Source organism: Hemitrygon akajei, chromosome 31 (assembly GCF_048418815.1).
Source record: "Hemitrygon akajei chromosome 31, sHemAka1.3, whole genome shotgun sequence".
In the NCBI taxonomy this organism is placed as follows: Eukaryota; Metazoa; Chordata; class Chondrichthyes; order Myliobatiformes; family Dasyatidae; genus Hemitrygon; species Hemitrygon akajei.
In genome coordinates, this window is record NC_133154.1 from 19,994,626 (window position 1) to 20,009,987 (window position 15,362).

General features: G+C 43.9%; 1 protein-coding gene across 3 annotated transcripts in view; it reads left to right on the forward strand.

The window, feature by feature from the left end:
- septin3 (septin 3) overlaps nt 1-14,714 on the forward strand; it is a 67,101-nt gene extending 52,387 nt beyond the window's left edge. For all 3 annotated transcript variants that reach the window (XM_073033722.1, XM_073033724.1, XM_073033723.1), the window contains exons 9-10: nt 3,511-3,562; nt 4,021-14,714. In XM_073033722.1, the coding sequence (XP_072889823.1) occupies nt 3,511-3,562; nt 4,021-4,147 (179 nt within the window). In that variant the 3' untranslated portion in view covers nt 4,148-14,714. The remainder of the gene's footprint in view (nt 1-3,510; nt 3,563-4,020) is intronic.
- The last annotated feature ends 648 nt before the right edge of the window (nt 14,715-15,362 follow it).

Consider the following 15,362-nt stretch of genomic DNA (forward strand, 5'->3'; position numbering starts at 1 on the left):
GTAACTTCTCTCAACAATGTTTGCTAGCTACTATCTCTGCTGGGAGCTGCCTTGTTCCCTTGTTTAGTCAATGCTATAGCGTTCCTTTCCCTTCAGACCCTAAAGATAAGCTCCTCTTCCCTCCAAACTCGAGCTCAGAGCTCACCCTGTGGACAATGCAACATCTCTCAACCTCAGCCTTACAGCCTCTTGACTTCCCTTTCTCAGTTCATTTCAAACTCTTACTTATCATCAGCCAATCCCCACTACCCCAGGTATCCACTGCCATGGCCAATATTCTTCATCTTTGATGGCAGAGGTTTTCTCAGTTGCCACTTCTGAACCGTCTCACCTTCTAAACCAGTCCTTACTTTCCCAAGGGAGTTGAAGCTTCCACCCGGAGGAGGAGTTACCCTCATCCCAAGTATTCTTGGCTAGATATTCAGGTTCAGGTCCACAGCAGCTCACCTCCCAGCACTTATAGATGATGGTCTTCTGGGTGGGGGGGGGGGGGGGGTGGTAGGTGGTGACAGGTGCCTTCTGCTGGAACACATGAAGGGAAGGGGAAGGGTTAATGTTCTGCTGCTGCTTGTGCTTGGGAGGGGTGGGCAGGCTTTGGGGTTCTAATGTTTTCCTGTCATTCATTCTTTGGGGGTTTTCTTCTGTTTTGTGGATGTCTGTGAAGAGTAAGGACTTTAGGTTGTATACTGTATATGTTTTCTAATAGGGACTGGAACCGTTGAACTATTGAACCACATCCTAATCACTACCCCTACAGTCTAACACCACTGTCAATTGGCTTTTCAACGCCGTGCAGCTTCACTGCCAGCAACCATCACCCATGCTTCCGCCCAGTACACCCAGAAGCAACAGGCACAGGTGGGGGTGCCACCTCAGGGACTGATCCTTCTCGGGGAAAGATTTATATTTATGTGTGGCCTTTCACAATCTCTATACTCACCCAAATGCTTCAAAGTTAATGAGTACTTTAGGGGTAATGTATGGAACACATCAGTTAATGTCTGTACAGCAAGCTCCCAAACCAGACCTGAAACATTGCCCAGGCACAGGGGAGAACATCCGGTTCTTCAAAGTACGGTGGCATCTCTTTTGCCCCGGGGAGAATGCAGATGTCAACAAGAGGCATGAGGTCTGTATGAGGGCACAATCGCAACTTACTGGTTGACAGAGGTTAAGCAGGGACCTTAAAAAAGATCCCACCAGGAAGAGCAGGATTTCTCAGTGGCCACCCATTTCAAATCTACTTCCCATTCCATTCCGACATGTCAGTCCATGGCCTCCTCTACAGCTGCGATGAGGCCACACTCGGGTTGGAGGAGCAACGCCTTATATTCCGTCCGGGTAGCCTCAAACCTGATGGCATGAATGTCGATTTCTCAAACTTCCGGTAACTGCTCCCAACCATCATCACCATTCCCCATCCCTGTCTCCCTCTCTTACCTCATCTCCTTACCTACCCATCACTTCCCTCTGGTGCTACTCCCCCTTCCCTTTCTTCCATGGTCTTCTGTCCTCTCCTATCAGATTCCCCCTTCTCCAGCCCTTTATCTCTTTCACCAGTCACTTTCCCAGCTCTTTACTTCACCCTTCCCCTCTCCCAGTTTCACCTACCACCCACTACCTTGTATTTCTTCCTCCCCTCCCGCCACCTTCTTACCCTGACGTCTCCTCTTCCTTTCCAGTCCTGATGAAGGGTCTCGGCCCATAACGTCGATGGTTTACTCTTTTCCATAGATGCCACCTGATCTGCTGAGTATCTGCAGCAGTTTGTGTGTTTGTGTGTGTGTGTGTGTTACCTTTAAAAACACTGCAGGAGGACACTCACAAGTAATGTAAATGAACTCATGAATAATGTAAATGAACTCATGAATAATGTAAATGAACACGGAAGGTTTAGTGTCAGACCTCACCCAATTGGTTCAGCTGTAAACCCTCTCGACTCAACTGATAAGGCAAATTTGACACCGACCTCGCAGAGATGTGGTTGCAAAGTGTGGGAACTAAAGCTTCCAGGGTAGGTAACGTTTCGAACCAAATGGGCCAAGTGGAGAAGGAGGCGGGTGGTCCTGATAGAAGGAAAGGAGGAAGAATGATAACTCAGAATATCCAAGAGCGCGACGGATTCGGACAGCAAAGGCGGAAAACATTGGTGGCAGTTGTAGACAAACCACCAAAGAGTCCTGACGTCTCCTCCAGGACGTTAAAGAAATTACTGCAGCTCCACGAATGACACAATGACTTGGCTCCAGCGATCCAGGTTCAATCCCAACCTCAGGTACTGTCAGTATGCACACTCTCCCTGTGGCCGCATGGGTTTTCTCTGCATCCCAAAGATGTGCGGGTTGGTGGGTGAACTGCCACTGTATATTGCTCCTGGTGTGTGGGTGAGTGGTGAAATCTTGGGGTAGGGTGGGGATTAATAGGAATGTGGGAGAATAAGATTCAGGGAAAGCCAATGAGAAATGGGATTGGTCTATGGGCCGGCATGGAGTCGATGGGCCAAAGTTGCCTCCTCCTGTGGGAAAATATATTCTTCTGAAATTCCAAACTTTTGACACAGTTTGTTTGGGAACAGGGATCTGTGCCCTGTCAATATTAGCAGGAACGTTTCTCCACAGTGGATCAACTTTCAGAGACTTTCGGAGGGGAGTCGATGGAGGACAAAATGTGCTGAGGCAGGATTAGTGTAAAAAAAAACGCCTCTATTCCCAGAGCCAGTGAACAAGGGGCCTGGTCTATACCATATCTCACTGTGACTTGCAGCTGACCTCCTGACAGGTCACCAGATCATCAGTTCTAACCCGGAGCACTTTCTTCCTTCAGTTACCAACCTGAGCTGACGCTTCAAGTAATTGTCTACATTTCTTGTGCACACCCAATGGGTCACTACTGCATCACTGGCCCGACACTGCAAATATCAAGAGAGTTTGAGGCCAGGGAACCTTTGTCTATGGGCAATGAACATCATTCCTTTTCGATGTTACTGTTCCTATCACTACCCTGTTCTCCTTCAGTCTCTCAGATTGAATAGGCCCTGAACTATGATGAGATAAAGCTGTAAACTTATCCTGGATTCTCTGCTCCCATCCACAGAGGCTGTAAGAATTCTGTTCCCGGTGGAAAATCCAGTGCTGCCTTCTGAATTCCCAGACACGTCTCACGTAGTCACCTGCTCTCCCCTTTGACTGACCAGTTCCAAAGTACTGAATCCCTCTTGGAACTAGACACTGAGTGGGAACTGTAGTGGCCCAACCTCCGGTCCAAGCATTGAGCCGAAGTTCCCCAAGCCACGGAGACTGGTCACCACGCGTCAGCCTGGTTTCCAGCAACACTAACGTCCTTCAGCCCCGTCTTGGCAAGCTCAACTTAATGTAGTTATATCATTATTTTATATATAAAGCTTCCCCTTTACTTCACTTTACTAAAGTGCGCACTTCACTGCCCACTGTACAGGGGTTTCTCTCTGAAGGTACTGCCGCATTCTGACCTGTTTTTCCCATTTCCCTCTAGTTGAGAACGTCACTCACTGCGAATTTCCTCTTCTCCGGGATCTCATTGTCAGGTAACCATTCTTTACACATGTAGGATTGAATTCAGAGGATTTTTAATGGCATTTTATAAATCTCTCTCCTGGTCTCTCTTACATATATTTCATCCTGCTTTTCCCCTTTTCCTAACTGTTTCATTCTCTATATCATGATCTATGTTTCCCAATCTCATCCTGTTCTGCAACCATCTCTCCCTTTCACTATTTTTCCCTCTTTCTCATTTTCTTTACCCTTCCAACATTTTTGCCTTTCCCTCTCGTGCAACGTATCTTTTTGATATTTTTGGACTCTCCTCTGCTTCTCTCTATCGGTTTCTTCCCAAACCGGCATGACTCTCCTGCTACCTTCTCTTTCCTCTACTTATGCCCTCCTCTCATCCTGACCCTTACCACCTTTGGCATCTCCAACTTGTCTCCACCACTGTCACTCTGCCCCCTTTCCTGCCATCTCCTATGGTGCCCTCGCCTTGTAGGACCCACCTTCAGGATCTCAAGGAGGTGACCCACAACATCTTCTACGAGACTTACCGGGCAAAGCGGCTGAACGAAAACGGGAATCTCACCAATGACACGGAGGAGGTGCACGAAAGTAACCTCTGAACCAAAACAGGGGACAAAACCACTCCTCTGCCTCGGAACCGCGTGGAAAATCTGACTTTTATAAAAGGCGTATTGTAAAGGTACAAAGCAAAGACAAACCTACCGCTCGGAGAGAGTGGAGCTCTTTAAAGATCCGCCCTTGCACATTTCTGAAGTGTTATTTTAAGAATGAACGTGATGTATATTGAATAGTTTATTTAATGTTAATCTTTCAATAGTTGTAAATGAGTTTCAGTAAACCTGCAGGACTGACAGTACTATTCCCTCTCACTGGATCTTGCCAGCTTGTGTTTTGTGAGGAAGGACAGACACACACAGACTGCGTTCTTCCTTCCTCGTGTTCTCTCAAAGGGATGCACAGCTGAGCGAAGGTTCACACTGGAGTTTTTAATTGAAAGTTCCAGATACTGCTTCCAGTCTCACCCCCCAGTGTGACAACCTAGTTCGCTGAACGTTCTTGGGCGTTGGGATCGATCGCGGTGAACTGTTCCTCTCACTGCTGCTCACACACGTTTTCCAGCGCAAGTCTGATTAACAACGAGGACCCACAAAACTCATTTTGAATTAATTTCCTGTACATGTTCCCTAGCCCAGGGATACAGAGCTGCAAGCTCCTGGTGTCCCAGCTGAGACCACTTACTGTAAAACATTTCAGGGAATTGAATTTTAAGGAAAGAATGTCCTTGGGATGAAAATACATTTTGTATTTTCCCTATAAGCATAAATGAAAATATTAATCATATTCAGTTTTGAAAACTGCATTCATTCCATTAAATACTCGGTATTGTCTTATGCAGTTTTATTGCTTCAAGTTTAGCATTAAGAAGTCAACAGTAACTTAGTGGGGTTTTAGAAATTAAGTGTCAAGTTCCATCAGCCCTAACTTTACGAGACAAATACCCCACCACCAATTTAGCTCCTTCTAAAACTGCCCAAAAAGTATACTGACACCTGTTTTTACAGTGAAGCAGGATTCATCCTGAGAAGGATTTGGTTCCTCGCTGTGCTCACCAAACCAGCACAGGAGTGAAGCGGGGAGTTCATCGATGTAAACCTGCTGCCGTGGATCTCGTGTACTGGTGCTTGCAAAGCAGGACGTAGGGTCTCTGTGGTAGGCCTCCCATCTACTCGAAGGAAAAGAAGGCTGAGTGGGAGTGGGAGGTCCCAGCTCCCCATGAAGGCAAGACAACAACAGATGGGAAGCCTCCAACCAACGGCCTCCAGCATTTCTCTGTGGCTTGTGGCAATTTAACGAGAGGCACCAGTGCGATCAAGTAAACAGTGTGTTTGCCAGACCATACAGTGGGGTGGGTATGTTTACCACAGGCATCTTCAGTTCCTGTACGCCTGACACCTACTGACACACCTCACCACGCCTCCAGCTCCTGTAACCCCCCCATCCCCTCCGAATGCCCAGCCTCCATCTCCCACACCCACCACCAAGCCCTACACTCCATCAAACCCCCTTCCACAACACCTCCAGTACTCTTACCCTCTCCATTCCTCAAAACCTCTCCCGCAGTGCCTGCCCCACAACCTCCAAACTGTAACCCCTACCACATGAACCCCTATCCCAATCCCTGCCACGTCAAATGCCCCCCTTCCCCCTCCCCAACCCCTGCCATATCAACCACCCCCTCGCCAACTCCAACCCCTCTCCACCGCCAATCCAGATCACTGCTTCCTTCTTGGCAGTGTCCACTCCTACCATCTCCACACAGTTTGGTCTTTGCCTGATTGCACTTGCTGTTCACTGTGCTGCATGTTCTGGAACATTCTTAGCAACATCTATAGGTTAAATCTAGTCAATTAGCACTTGTGAGTGATGTGTGTATTGAGTGGCGTGAATAAGTGTCATGTTTCTTTTATTCTTTCCAAGTGCATTTGTCCATATTACAGTGGCCGCAAGTCCTGTGCCTTGGGGCCAGAGAGTTGCCAATTTTTCCTAATTTCTCAGTGCTTCCCTTGAAAGTGTTTTTCCATGTTGATTTTTCTTCCCAGTCTTCACCCCAGTGGACTTGAAATCTCCCACATAGGTTCATATCTGTACAGGGATCTGTGACTCCCATGCCTTCTCGATCTCCAGCTGAAGTATAGTTAGTGTAGGCTGCCAAAACCCAGTGAAGATTGAGGATTGGACCTTGGATGGTTTGTTGCATTGGCTCAGAACCTGGGATATCCAGGTGGGACCAAGAGCAAGCATTCTGATCTCAGCAGCAGTTAACGATTTTTTTCAAGACTTGTCTGGAAACAAATAATTCTGTTTCCAAGTACGTGGGAGGGTGTGTTGCGGGCACTGGATTCCGAGAGGGAGACCCACATGACTCTTGATTGAGATCAATACCATTTCCAATATTCTCGTTCCAATCTTTCATCTAGTGAACCTTCACTAGAAGTGAATCAAGTATTGGGAATTTCTAGTTAAATTCCACGAATGTTTGGGAGATTGATTACATTGTGCAGAGGGTAAAGAGATAACAGAGGCCTTGATGAATCGTATGCCACTTAGACAACCACACACGTAGAAGGAAGGGTCTGTTCTTTATCAGATCTTCCCACTACCTGCATTGTTCAAGAAGAGCCAGGTTTGTAACAATTGTCACTGGGTTTTTGGGGAGCACAGAAGTCCTCCAACAACAACAACAGGTTAATTGGAGGTTAATTGGCCTCTGTACACTGCCCCGTGTGTTGGTGGGTGGTAGAATATGAGGGGAGTTAATGGGAATGTGGGGAGAATATCATGGAATTGGTGTGAATGGATGTTTCATTATCAGCATGGATTTGGTGAGGCAAAGAGCCCGTTTCAGTGCGACATGACTTCAGAAATGGGACTCACTTGGTTCTGCTCCAAACATGCTGAAAGAGTGTTTGATAGTGCCACTGAGTGCCAAGGGTGGTAGAAATCATCTGGATGTCCCTCTGCTGAAACTTCATGTTAGGCCTATATTAGACATTAGATTCTGTATTGATAAAAATACATTGATATTGATAATGTGTATTGATAAAATTATTCTAAATTATGTGTTAGTGATTGTGGTAAAGAATTGATCAATATATTTAGACTGATTAGATTTGTTACACTGCACTTTATCTGCAAATTACTTGATGAGTGAGACAAGCTAAGGAAAAATTTTTCTTTAGATGTTGTACTTGAGGGTTATTAAATATTACATGAGGTTGAATTACAACAGAGATTCCCAACCTTTTTTCATGCCGTGGACCAATACCATTAAGCAATGGGTCTGTGGACCTCAGGTCAGAAACCTCTGAATTAAAACATCCAAGTTTCAAGTACATTTATTATCAAAGTATGTATATAAGTTGTACAACTTTGAGGTTCATCTTGCTTACAGTCAGCCACAAAACAAGAAACCCGAAATAATCCAATTTTAAAAAAGACCAACACCCATTGTGCAGAGAGAAAGGGGGAAAAAAACAAATCATGCAAACAATAAAACGAGCATCAGCATTCGGAACGAAATTGAGTCCATACACATGAAGCTCAGAGTAGGTCCATAGGCTCATCACAAATCGCAGTGAAGCACACAAACGTTGGGCCTAACCAAGTTATTTAGTTTCCTATGCTGCCTCCTGATACCAAACTCCAACGCATCCTACCAACAGCCTCTAGATTACATTCTGCTTCATGGACTAATCCAGTTTTCCTATAATGCACCTACACTATTTCCCTCAGTGACTCCCGATTCTCCAACTCTGTAAAGTCTCTGATATTGTAGAGTGCTCTACCCAGTTTCCAATTTCCGTACTCTAGGCCAGGGGTTGCCAACATTTTTTTTTATGCCATGGACCCCTACTGTTAACCAAGCGGTGTGTGGGCCCCAGGTTGGGAACCCCTTGCTCTAGTCTTGTTGAAAAAGTTTGGGGTTTGGAGTTGTTTATCCAGAAATTGTTTATCACAGAATCTTAGAAATGCATAGCACAGAAACAGACCCTTCAGCCCAACTTGTCCATGCCAACCGTGATGCCTATCAACACTAGTTCCCATTTGCCCACACTAGTCCCATATCCCTCTGCTCCTTCCCAATCCAACTAACTGGCCAAATGTCTTTAAACATTGTGAGTGAATCTGTCTCCCCCATCTCCTCTGGCAGCTCATTCCAGATATTCGCCACCCTCTGTGGGGAGAGAACTGCCCCTCAGACCTTCTCTCCTTAAACCAGTGTCCTCTAGTTCTAGACTCCCATGACTTCAGAAAAGGATTTTAATTAATTATCCTTTCACTCATAATGTTATAACCCTCTTTAAGGGCAACCCTCAGTCTCCTACACTCTAGTGAAAATAAACCCAGTTTATCCAATCTCTCCGAATAACTACCGTCCTTCATTCCACGTGACATCCTGGTGAATCTCTTCTGCACCCTATTTCCACCACATCCTTCCTGTAGAGTGGTGACTAGAACTGTATACAATACTCAACACAATATCCCACACAGCCCTCAGCAAATTTCTGTCAGCTATTATTCTATAGATTTATTGAGAATGCCCACAAGTTATTTTTTAAAAATTGGATAGGTATATGGAAAGGAAAGGGATGGAGGGTTATGGGCTGAGTGCAGGTTGGTGGGACTAGGTGAAAGTAAGCATTTGGCACGGACTAGAAGGGCCAAGATGGCCCGTTTCCGTGCTATAATTGTTATATGGTTATAAGTAAATGAAACTGAGTACTTTATTAATAAAATTTACTTTGAACTTTGAATTAAAAGTGCAACTAACCAATGTTTTCTACAACTGCTTCATGACATGCCAACTCTTATACTCAATGCTTTGGCCTATGAAGATAGGTATAGCACAATCCCATCAATGTATCACAACTTTCAGGGAGTCATGGACTTACACCCCAAGGTCTCTCCCTATGTCAATGTACCTAAGTCCCCTGCCATTTACTCAATGCCCCTAAAATTTCTGGTGTGTCCTTCTTAAGACTTCTCAGTGTTTATTTAATAGTTTTAGTGTAGTTAGGATCGAGTCCAAAGGCACTGAGGTAGGAGCAGATATCAGGTAGGAGCAGGTATCATTAGTGTCACCCCAGACACAGGAGAAGTCACTTCCTCAGGAAGGACAGTTCTACCTGTTGAGTGATTTGTAGAGGAAGTGGTCCAAGATTTAGGAAGGATCAAAGAGCAGCAGTTTCTGAAGAGAGGTGAGGCTTAAACTGGCCTTGGGGTGTCGTCAGGTGTTGGGAAGACAAGCTGTTCTTAAGGTGCCCTCTGATAATACGGACTGTCCTGGGCCATGCAAAGTGGGTTGAGGAGCTCTTCATATTTTATAGAATCATAATGTTAGAATAAAGAGCTTCCCGTCTATTGAATGCCAACCTGGGTAAGGCAGCACCATGTTGAGAAGCATTTCTTTATGGATGGGACTGGAAGAAACATGCTGGGTGGCACTAATGAATGAGATTTATGTTCAAGTGGGAGGTTGTTGGGTGACACAAATACACAACAATCTCAGTTCAATCCTGACCTCTGGTGCAGAGTGCCACGTTCTCTCTGTGACTGTACAGTATGTGGGCTGGTAGGTTAATTGGCCTTAGGATGTGGTCAAGTCTGGATGGAGTTGATGGGGCAGTGCAAAGTGTAAAAATGCATTAGATTAGCACTAGTGTAAATGGGTGGTCAACATAAATTTGATAGGTCGAATAGGTCTGTTTGGTGTTGCATGACCCTATGACTAACAGGCTAAATATTTCAAAGTTCAAAGTAAATTTATTATTAAGGTACATATATGTCACCATATTCAACCCTGAGGTTCATTTTCTTGCAGGCATACTCAATAAATCAATAATAGAATAATAATTATAACAATCAATGAAAGACCACACTAGTGTGGTTGTTCAATCAGTGTGCAAAAGACAACCATCTGTCCAAGTACCAAAGAAATAATAAATAAATGAATAAATATCAAGAACATGATATGAGGAATCCTTGAAAATGAGTCCATAGGTTGTGGGAGCATTTCAATGATGGGTTGAGTGAAGTTACTCCCTTTGGTTCAAAAGCCTGAAGACTGAGGGCTAGTAACTGGTGGTGTGAGTCCTGAGGCTCCTGTACCACCTTCCTGATGGCAGCAGTGAGAAGAGAGCATGTCCTGGGTGGTGAGGGTCCCTGATGAGGGATGCTGCTTTCCAGCGACTGTGCTTAATGCAGTTGTGCTCAGCGTAGGGAAGGACTGAGCCGTATCCGCTACTTTTTGTAGGATTTTCCATTCAAGGGCATTAGTATTTCCATACCAGGCTGCATACCAGTACTCTTCACCACACATCTATAGAGATTTGTCAAAGTTTGAGCTGTCATGCAGAATCTTTGCAAACTCGTAAGGTGCTGCTGTGCTTTCTTCATAATTGCACTCCCAGTATTAACACCATTCTAAAATTTTATTTCTGACTTCTGGTGTTTTGCTATTGTTTCTCCGCTGTGCTTCTGTTATTGTGTAAGTTAAAGTTTCCTTTAGGTCACAAATCTTCCACTGAGATATTCTGCTCCTTCAGCTTTCCGGATAACATGTCACACCATGGTCAATAACCACCTCACACTCTGAGGTCAGAGGGAGAACTTTTACTCAGATATACACCAGCATCCTCCTCCATTCATTGGCGTCTCCTGAGCCCCTACTGCTGTGCCATTAGCAGCTGCTAATGTCCATTCCCTCATCTTCCACCCCCTCCCACTCTGTAACCCAATCCTTCAGCCTCCATCCATAACCAAGCTTCTCATTGCCCTTCTTCTAATTCTCCCTTTAGCTTCTATTCTGATTTTCCTTGTGTCTCTGTGAAGCTGTTTTACATTAATGTCAGTTTATTAATGCGAACATTAATTATTAGATCCTTAAATGGGCAAATTCAGAGTGGTGAAGTTATAGCACGTATCCGGCCTTTTGCCAAAATTAAAATTTTAGGTTAAGGACATTGCTGCTTTAAGTCCCAGTAGCCCTCTCATAAATCTATCCCGCATTCTTTCCAGCTTAATGACATTCTTCCTACAACTTGGTGACCAGAAATGTACACAATTGTGCTGCTGTACACCCATATCACTTTCTCCAACACTGCCTCGTTGAACTTTAATGTCTCTGCTTTGTTTGATTTTTTGAGATAATAAATTAGAAATTTGGATGGAAGCATTTGTTTTGATTTCCCTCCCAGATGGTTAAGTCAAGGTCATATTCAAAATTAAAGTCACAAAGGCAAACCAGGCACATATGATAGTTAATACCGTGTTTGAATTGGGAAGTACTGAGAGAGGAGGATGTAGGGGAAAGTGGTTCAGTAGTGGAACAGGGTGATAGCCAAGTGGGAAGTCACCAAGTTGGAGAAAGAATGTCATTAAGCTGGACAGGATGCAGGAAAGGTTCATGAGGATCTTACTGGGACTGGACAGCTTGAGTTACACTGGAAGTGTGGATAAGCTGTGACTTTTTATCCCTAGAGTGAAGGAGGCTAAAGGTTTGCATTCTAGAGGCATGCAAAACAGTGACAGTCACCGACAAGGTGGATGGTCACAGTCTATTTCCTTGTATAGAGGAGGCTGAAACTAGATTTAAGGTGAGAGGGGGAAGATTTGAAAGAGAGCTGAGGGGCAAATTTTTCATGTAGAGGGTGGTAGGTATATGGAATGCATTGTCAGAAGGAGCTGTAGAGATGGGCACAATTCAATATTTAGAAGACATTTAGACATGTACGTAGATAGAAAGAGCCTAGAGAGATAGGGGCCAAATGCAGGCATCAGGAACTAGCACAGCATGACATCTTGGTCGGCTTGGGTGAGTTGGGTCAATGGGCTTGTTTCAATCCTGTCGACTCTATGGGTCTTTGACATTTGGGATATTTGTGTAACTATGTGGCAAGGCTTGGGGATGTGGACAAATGTAGGCGTGGGGATTATGTTATACAAAACCTGATATGTGTAAGTGGGAAGGCCACAACTGTTGTTCAAAGGGAAAAAGAACTGGTCCTACATTTATGAAGTGTGATCTCCACTTTGAATAGGTTTTCGCCTATATTCAGTGTAAAGTTTATACAAAGCTATTGGAAGAGATATTGGAAAGGATGACTAAAGTGTTGATCAATGTGATGGATTTCAAGAAAAGTCTTAGAAAGGAGAAGAGATGAAGTGAGTTAGAAAGAGAAGTCCAGATTTGATTAAATCATGAGGGTAGGACATAGTTATAGGGAGGAGAAGGTCATAGTAAATGAAAGTGGGACTGTAACATTGAGGTAGCATTAAATGATATAGTTGTGAGACTGTAATTGTGAAGGCCGCGCTTTGTACATATGGGGACTGGCTTTAAACTTGACACTCCAAAGGTTGAGGCTATTGTAAACTGTGTTTAAGTATGGTATGAGATTTCCTTGGGTGGGGTTTGAGTTCGGTACAAAAGGTTGGTTTGAGGTTGGTGAAAAACGTTGTTAAAAAGTGTTTAGCAAGGCCAAAATATGTTTGGGGTTATTATGGAAAGTCCTTGGGTGGAGCAGCACTATCTGACTGATAGGGAGTCCTCCACGTGACATTTATTCTGGTGGGTATTTTTGTCACAAGGCTGGGCCTTCAGTTACTTTTGTTTTAATTCAGACTTCATGAGCTCAGTGTTCCCAATGTTTGTACTCATCTACTTGAGGTTCACTTTTACGAATCTTGTCCTCGGACACCCACGCTAGGGTCTGCTAATAGGTGGCAACATGGTAGACTTTAATTTACAATCTGTAAAAGGTCCCTAACACACATGGGCAGTGCAATTATCTTCAGATCTGTCTGAGTTCTTGAAGCCAGTTGTATGAAATCTCTTTGTCTCCACTCCTTGATGCTTTCTTACAGCTTCTAATTGTACAATCAATAACTGACCAGAGGTGGGACTGATAAAGATGGGGATCTCAAATTTTAAAGCAGTTAGATGCGTATTTTCATTAAAGTAAATAGTGGTGGGTTAGTAATAGATTATTCTTCACATATTCAAACCGTTTACCATTACCAATAGTAATTAAGTGTGTTAGTTATGTCAAATCCAGTCTGCTAGGTCCTGATCGTCTCAACTAACCACAAACAGGTTGGGAGAGACCTCTAGTTTCATTTGGAGTATGGCTAGTTTTAAGACTGTGAAATAAAAGCAGGAATAGGGTGATGAGCCTGATGAATCCTGCAGTCACTCAATGAGATTTCAGCCAAACCAGTATTCTGGTCCACTTTCTTGCCTGATCCCTATATCTCAAGATTCTTTCAGTGTCCAAAAATGTATCAATATTAGTCTTGAGCGGATGCAACCATTCAGAATGGCCAGGAAACATGCGGAACTGATTGCTCTCATCCTTAAGGGAAATGGAAGGGCTGGAGGCCATTTGAGAATTCTGCAGTGGAACCTCTGACCTCGTCAGCTTCTCACAGGAATTCTGCCCAGGAGCCTCTGACCTCGGTAGCCTCTCACTTTCAATATTCCATTTCACCAGTCCATTGGGACAAGAAAACATGTCCTCTCATGGCAGTAATCAGTGGAGTGTGGCCCTCTCCCATAAATCATCAGAAAGTTTATTGCAGACAAAATTCAGCCCATTTCCATCAGAAATATTAGTTCATGAACCCTTGTTCCTGAGCTGATTTATGGAAAAGCCACAGACATGAACCAGAAATATATCTATAAACTTTTTTATTCATTCCAAGATGTCAACATCATCACAAGACTAGCATTCTGTTCCCTGTCTCCAGCTACCCCTAAAACTGAGTATGTTGCTAGGACAACAATTAGAGATGATGGGGTCACCCACCTAGTTCACATGGGAGCAGCTGCCCTTCTGTAAGGGATGTCAGTGAACTAATGGGGTTTTACAATAATCCAATAGGTTAATGCTCTCTTATTGACCTTAGCTCTACACTCTGGATTTATTTAATTAAGTAATTGAGTTTACATCCCCTGATTATCGCAGTGGGATTTCAACTTGTGCTCTGGGACCAGAACACAGACCCCTCAATTAGGAGCTTTGTAACACTAGCATTATGGAGCCTAACCCAATCCTGTTTCCTGTATGAATGGGATTGAATGAGAGGTTACCGGGATCCTGGGCGCTCTCAGAATTATCTAGAGACCAGAATCCTATTGAGAATAGACCAAAAGCAAAATGAGGCGGCGTGAAGGGCCAGGAGCAAATCTCATGTTTGCGTCAGATACTGCCTGTCTCCACAACAGAACCAGATTAGTGTGTATGTATCTCTAGCCCTGCCATAACTGAAATCCCCTTCCCTGTTACATTGTGCTCCTGATTTAATATTATTGACCATCTTTGATGTACTCTCTAGATATTGAAATATCCCATTTGCCAAGCTTGTGTTCTGAGTATTTCTGAAAGACACTTAGTATATGAAATAAGAAATGTTGTACAGTTGTTGTATGTCCCTGTTCATTCTTATTTGTAAAACAAAATGATGCATTTATCATGGATGTGTTTTCAATGTGGACACAAGTAATTCTTGTGCTGTCGGTGGTAGAGTGGATTGTCCAGATATAGTTTAAAATCTATTGACTTTCTGCAATAAAATAACACAAATAAACTGCCACAAATTCATCTACAGGATGTGGTTTGCTTTGGTCGAAATAATTGGCCATTCTGAAACATCTGTGAGGTGGGTGTCTTTCCCTGCTGACCCACATCTACAATAATCTGGCAACTGAATTGCCTCCACTGGGTCGAAATCTTGTCTGGGGATTTCCAGCAAATGGCAAAGAGAAATGGAATTCCTCATTCTGTGATGAGGTTCAGTGAAGTTAACAATCACAGGAGCATACATTTCAGTTAGCGAAAATAAACTAGTAAGATTCTCATCATTGAGGTTAAGAGATTGCAGTAATCTCAAAGTACCATCTGCCCCTAGTGTACACTGCCCCCTTCTCGCTCCCCATTTGAACCCTGTGCAAACTCATCATAGTCCACTGACAATCTAATCAGACACCACTTCTGGTGATGGACTTGGTTCAGCCCGTTCCTGGCAGCAGTTCTTTTGTGGTGAGAGATCATCGTTTGAAGGTAAACCTCCTTTCCCATAACTAACAGAAATCTGATGTAACAGTTTCACATTACCCTCCGCTGCAGGCCAAGGCAACAGTGTTCAGCTTTTTTTTCTCTTTTCCTGTCTGAGCCGTTTGATGCAGCTGTAAATGTCATCAAGTTATTACTTTGAATTGATTTTCAGGCAATTAAATACAATGGAGCAGTTAAA